Source organism: Vanessa tameamea, chromosome 20 (assembly GCF_037043105.1).
Source record: "Vanessa tameamea isolate UH-Manoa-2023 chromosome 20, ilVanTame1 primary haplotype, whole genome shotgun sequence".
In the NCBI taxonomy this organism is placed as follows: Eukaryota; Metazoa; Arthropoda; class Insecta; order Lepidoptera; family Nymphalidae; genus Vanessa; species Vanessa tameamea.
The window spans coordinates 5935603-5941891 of NC_087328.1; the positions used below are offsets into that span (position 1 = coordinate 5935603).

General features: G+C 30.7%; 1 protein-coding gene across 8 annotated transcripts; it reads left to right on the forward strand.

Annotated features, from left to right (window-relative positions):
• The first annotated feature begins 934 nt into the window (after positions 1-934).
• On the forward strand, positions 935-5983 carry LOC113401680 (uncharacterized). 8 transcript variants are annotated; one of them, XM_026641687.2, is made up of 4 exons: positions 935-1063; positions 1711-1877; positions 4411-4527; positions 5281-5982. In XM_026641687.2, exons 2-4 carry the CDS (start codon positions 1799-1801, stop codon positions 5853-5855), a joined length of 771 nt encoding a protein of 256 aa, XP_026497472.1. In that variant the 5' UTR covers positions 935-1063; positions 1711-1798; the 3' UTR covers positions 5856-5982. The 8 variants fall into 8 exon arrangements, with proteins under 8 accessions (XP_026497472.1, XP_026497469.1, XP_064074161.1 ...); XM_026641684.2 differs by having other exon boundaries at positions 947-1067; XM_064218091.1 differs by having other exon boundaries at positions 947-1063; positions 1514-1877.
• The last annotated feature ends 306 nt before the right edge of the window (positions 5984-6289 follow it).

The following is a 6289-nucleotide window of genomic DNA, read 5'->3' on the forward strand; positions in this document are numbered from 1 at the left end:
TAATTTAATTTATCTTAAAAATATTTTCTATTTAGGAGTCCATCAAATTCTGCATTCGTTATAATCCTTTGATTAGAAAAAAGTCGAAAGATATTTCAGAAATTTTGTACAGTTGTAGTTACAAAATAAAAATATTATTTTCATATAATATTCGGTATCCTTTCAAGACATAATCGACTAGCGCGTAAGTAAGCGTTGTTATCTAATATTTCCGATGAATAATATGGGAGATTTGTATACGGAAATTGCCAATTAATGTATCCACCCCGTCGTTTGTCTCCACCCTCATACCAAAACTCCGATACTTTTTCGAAAGATTTATTTATCGCGACCCAGAATATATTACACTTATTTGTAAATCATTATGTTTAGTCTCCCGCAATGCGGATTTGTGACTCTTCCCACAGTTAAAATTCAATGGGCAGGTGTCATCATTTTCAATTTGTTTTCAATACTACTGTTTCGCATATGCACTTTTTCAATATAATATTTGATCGTTGCAATGGTATATACCAAATATATTTATAATAATAAATCATGAGCTTTTACCAATCGTAACTTATATTGGCTCATTAAAATATAATTACTATGAAATAGTTTGTATTCAATATATACATAAAATGCTCCTTTTAAGTACAAAAAAGGAAAATGGTCAAAATTGTGATTAATAGTATAAGTATCTTACAAAATAAGAGACAATCATCCACTCAATTGCCACGCAATCCACTGAGTGACAGCTTGTTGCCATTAACATGATATTGATAAACTAAGTTACATTAACGAATGGTTACGTTAACACAGAATCCAGCAACATGACTGTTTTTGTTAAAGCAATTATTACACTTTCAGTATGTACACAGCAATGTGCACAAAACAAGGTGATTGTGTCGAATGTTGAGATGTTTTTGAGAGAATAAGTACAGCCACTGGGGTTCACAGCATCTCGGTCGCTACGGCAGTCGCCTACGTGACGTAGCTGAAAGCGCTACGCGTTTAGCTACGTCGTAGCGTTTTAAAATACGCGTTTTACGGGTTCGTGCAAAACTGACCGATTAAAAGAAACGTATGTTAGTGGTTTTATCATTGTGATAAATAAATTTCCTTCTGGTATTTTTTTTATTGGCATAGTATAAATTTTTAATAAATTTTTAATTCATATGTAGAAATTTAGTATAATATATCTTTAGAAACACTTTAAATCTATCTTTTTATGTTTTTGTTCGCTATCACCCTAATTAGTATTGATTTTATTGCGGCTGAGAGAGAATTATTATTACAGCTAACGTCGGCGACGAGAGACTGAATTGGAAAATTGAAGAAATCGAATGTTGTTGTCATAATCATTTTATCATTTAATTATCAATTTCATTATTTAGAATTAGCGTTTACATATTTAATTTTCGAGTTAGTCGTAGTATGAAAAATTTCTTAATTCAATAAAGTTTATGTTATTATTATTCATTTCATGTCATACAATATTTACAAAGATAAAATGATTCGAAATTTTTAACAGTTGGTTAGACAAAGAGCAATTAATATTTTATTATATTAAGGGGCAAGCCCAAAGGGCGCCTAAAGCCAAGCTGATTAAAACAAATTAAGCTGCAAAATGGTTTAATTTTCTGAACAAAGAAGTGATTAAGTAAATGTTAGCATTTTAGCGATTTTGCAAAATAATGCGCGTTGATGTGAAAATTATTCACGTTTTAGCCGGCGCCTCTCCCTATAGAAACTTTTAAGTGTATTAAAAAAAAGAAGACTAAGGAATAAGAGTGGAACTAAAACAAGTGTAATAAAAATGTGTTCGTTGTTGTGGATTTTAAGCATTTTCGCAATTTTTGTGGCAGACGTACGAACGGGTGCTTTACAGCAGAAAGGTAAAACTAAAGTTCATCATTTTAAATATTATGATTTTGTAAACTACACAACTTAGTATTATGATTTGTATGTAATTAAAAAAAATCCAATTAAAAATTCACATGTTACAGAAATGATAAATGAACAATAAAAATACATAATAATTTATAACATAGCATTACTTATATCATAAAATTATGGGATATTTAAAATATCTCACTCCGATCGCAAATTAATAATAATAGCATTTCATATCACTTTATTAACAATGAAAAGTCACTTAGCTTCTGTTAAAAAATCTTAATACAAAAAAATACTTATTTAAAGACAAATTATTATTGGTTTAATGACTTAAATTTAAAGTATATAAAACATAGTTCCATTTAATAAAAAATAACATTTATTTTATATAATGTAGCCCTACCTGTCATTTTTATTAATATAATATTTTATATAAGTAGGTAGATTTGTTAGAGAAACACACCAATTTGATCTGCGACTTATATCGTAAAGTTAATAACCGTTACTTCCTAATTAATTACATACATGTGTACATTTATACAGTGTAGTCGAGTTAATATAAAAAATAACACCATAAGCAAAACCATTAAACATTTAGAAGTATCGAGTCCGAAACCTTATTCCTAAATTTAAATTTTAAAGCTTCTATCTGTCAGGATAAGGCTCATAAATATGATGTAAATAAAAACAATAAAAAATACACCTACGAGATAGAAAAGGCTGTGGAAATACTATTGTTTAAAAAAAGTACATGCATATAAAAAACAATACTAATCAGTTTTGTATCATCTATATAATCCTATAACGTCGAATCTTATAATTAAAATTCTTAACATAATACTAATGTTTTTTTGATAAAATACATTTTATGTTTCCTATTGAGGTCGCTGTCCAACCCACTCATGTTAAGCGATCGACGCATTAAGCATGATTGTACTTATAATGGCATTGTTGAAGGGGTTGTGTCTGCGCCAAAAAGCCCTTTTATTGTTTGTCGAAATAGAAGCGCTAACATTTTCAACAGTTTTAATTCAAATTATTGTCGGTGTAAAAATATTTAAGTATTAGGATAAGACTGGATTACATTTATTGATACGATAAAGTAAAATTTATTCCATCAATATAAGTAATATACTCGAATTTAATACAAAATTTAATATTTCATCTTTGATTTTTAAACTCTAGATATCGCTCTGATAAAATTCAATTTCAAGACCTGATTATAAAATGATATATGTGCCCATAAATTTGCTACATAAAGAAACAAGTTGAATTTCATAGTATTATTTATTGTTTTAACATTCAACGAAATGTAAGTAAGTCCAATCCAGTCCAGTCCAAAGGTCTGAATTTGAAAATAACTTTATTTTGAATAAATAGACAAAGAGCGAGGGATGTCTTATAAAATATATATGTATAGAAAATTCATAAATTACTAGAGACGTGTTTAAAGCCAGGGACAGGAAGTTGGGAGTGGTTTGCGCAAACACAAAGTTCGTTGTTGTGTTGAGTGGCTCTAGTAAAGCTGTGCCACTGAGTTATGACTTTGCGGTATGAAGATATCTGCACTCAGTACGTACCCTGCCAAACAACGAACTTCATTACAAAGCCGAAATACTTATCATTATCTAACTTTATTTATCATTCTTGTATTCAATAAGTAATATACTTACGAGTATTTTGGCACGTCAATAAATAATTGTAAATAATTTGCCGTTTATTTTATAGAACTGTGTAAGAAATTGTTTGGATGGATTATAATTCTGTGCAAACTTCATTTAAAATTCTTACATTAACAGCCTGTAAATTTCCCACTGTTGGGCTAAGGCCTCCTGTCCCTTTGAGGAGAAGGTTTGGAGCATATTCCACCAAGCTGCTCCAATGCGGGTTGGTGGATACACACGTGGCAGAATTTCTTTGAAATTAGACACATGCAGGTTTCATATATAGATGAATTATAAACACAAATTAAGCACATGAGAATTCAGTGGTGCTTGCCTGGGTTTGAACCCGTAATCATCGGTTAAGATGCACGCGTTCTAAACACTGGGCCATCTCGGATCTAAAAAAATCTTATTGTTTCATATTTCTACTTATACATACATTTAAGTCATTACTACAATGCATTGATATTATTTTTCACTGAGTTGCAATATGTATCTAAGGTTAAACTTTTTAATGTTATACTTCACAATGATAAACTCGTATACGTAATACTAACGTATAAACTATATCAGGAAGTTCAAAGTTCGTTACGATATTTTTGATGAAGCTCTTTATGTAAAGTTATTTAAAATGCATAAATTGTTACCGATATAAGAGAACGTATATGATAATCTTAAAATATGCAAACCAAATGCTTTTTTTTTAGTTAATCTTACGATACTTTATTGCTTTAATTTTTTAAATGTCACAAACAGGTGAAGCAGACGATGTTAGGACTCACGTCATTTCGTTGGAGTCAGATAAACCAGACAAAAACTTGATAATACCTAAAAGTCATTTTTGTTTTAATGCTACTTTTATTTCCAGATTTATCGCCTCGTAGATGCCACCACTGTGCTCACAAAGCACGTTGTGAACTCGACAGTTCGCCTGTCGTGTGTCCAGCTGGGCAGCCATTATGCGCCACCGTGGCGAGTGCACCCAGTATGTTTAATTCATGTTTATTCTTTTTAGGACTTATAGTTGCTCTCTAAATGTATCGGTAAGTATTACATATTTACGACTGGAAAAAACTGAAGTTTAAATTATAAAACATATTAATTTATTTTGCAAAAGAAGATGTGTTTCATAGTTTACTAATGATTCACATTTATATTAGGCACTGCCATTATGTGACTGTAATTTAAATAGCTGTGCTAATTAAACTAACTTAATCATTAATCCTAGTACAATCACCCCATAAATATCCTTTTCGCGAAGTAGAAATAAGGGTGGTACGTAAAAAGGGTCACCTGCGCTTATTTAAACTCGTTAATATTGTAATTACATGGTAATAATATAAATTTTACCGTTTAAACGTTTTTGCTCCTTAATTGGTTGAATTAATTAAAATATATTATAATAAATATTTTAAACACGTTCGACCATGAGGTTAACAGAAAAATGGCGCAATTTTCCAATAAAAGCCGAATTGCTTCCAATAAATTTTGCCAGATTGTACGAGTATAAACTAAGAGAAATACTCGATTTAATAATAAATTATAAAGCTCAAAGTCTATAGAACTATTTGGTAAAATGATGTCTGGTTGTGATAATATTATTATAATGATTCTGATAGCATCAAAATATAACTGACTTCTTTCAACATTAATAAAACAGATGTCGGAAAATGAATTATATTTAATATATTGCTATATTACAATATATGTTTATTAACCACGAAATGTGCTGTTCCAGACTTTACATCTACACTTACCTGCGCAACTGCAAGCGAGTCACCTTGTTCATTAATTTATAATTCGAAATTGGCACTAGAGATGACCTGTATATGCAACGATCACCTCTGCAACGCGCCGTATTCCTCTCAGTTTCGAAATGAGCTACTCAATTTTTCAACGCAAATCCCTGCCAACACTAGCACCGAGCTCACCGAAACGTTTCTAAAATCCTCTTTTTTTGCGAACGTGACTAAAATGGAATTGTATGAAACGATAACCATTGTTAGAGACGCGGAAGAAAAAAAGACAACGCTTTTTTCCGCTCAATCAACGACGGTTGGTTTAATATCAATTGGTGCTGCTGAAGACGTTCCACCGCGGGCTGAAGCCTTGAAGCACGAAGCAACCGTTCCACCGGATGATGATGAGGATGAGGTCGAGGGGAGCGGAAATTTTGAAGAGACTAAGTCTCAAGCGGCAGCTCCCGCCGCTCCTAGTTCTTACTTACCAGCAGAAGAAAATAAAGTAGCTCCCGTATTTATAAACACATACTTATTAGCATTGACAATATTTTATCGACATGCGATATGGTAAAAATTGACAGTGAAATAAGTTATTCTTTGTTTAAAAAATTTGTACACGAGTCTTTTAATATTTTAATGTCCATAGCGTTGACTTTAAATTAGAATAACTAAGGGAACAAAATTTCCAAATAACACCGATTTGTCTAATTCCATCTTTTACTTCTATTTAAAAATAGTTATGGGTCCGACTTTTTACTAATGGTTTGATATTTGCAAACTCGTTGTCAAAATATAGAATATAATATATGTCTTTAAATAATTACAATAAATAGAATTATAAAAAAAAAATAAGAACTGATTAATTCATTTATTGTTATTTTTAGTTCACAGTAATTTAACTTTATTTGTGGTATTTAATGAAAATAATTGCAGTGAAACGTTTCGATAACGCGATTTTGATTGAGGAAAGTTTGTTAATAAATATTCAATATTTTGACGTTCGAA

Bases quoted from the DNA above. Each gene is read 5' to 3' on its own strand.
- LOC113401680 (XM_026641687.2), top strand. From the start codon at position 1,799: ATGTGTTCGTTGTTGTGGATTTTAAGCATTTTCGCAATTTTTGTGGCA. The intron at 1,878-4,410 runs GTAAAACTAAAG...TTTTATTTCCAG, and splicing joins GGGTGCTTTACAGCAGAAAG to ATTTATCGCCTCGTAGATGC. The intron at 4,528-5,280 runs GTATGTTTAATT...GTGCTGTTCCAG, and splicing joins CACCGTGGCGAGTGCACCCA to ACTTTACATCTACACTTACC.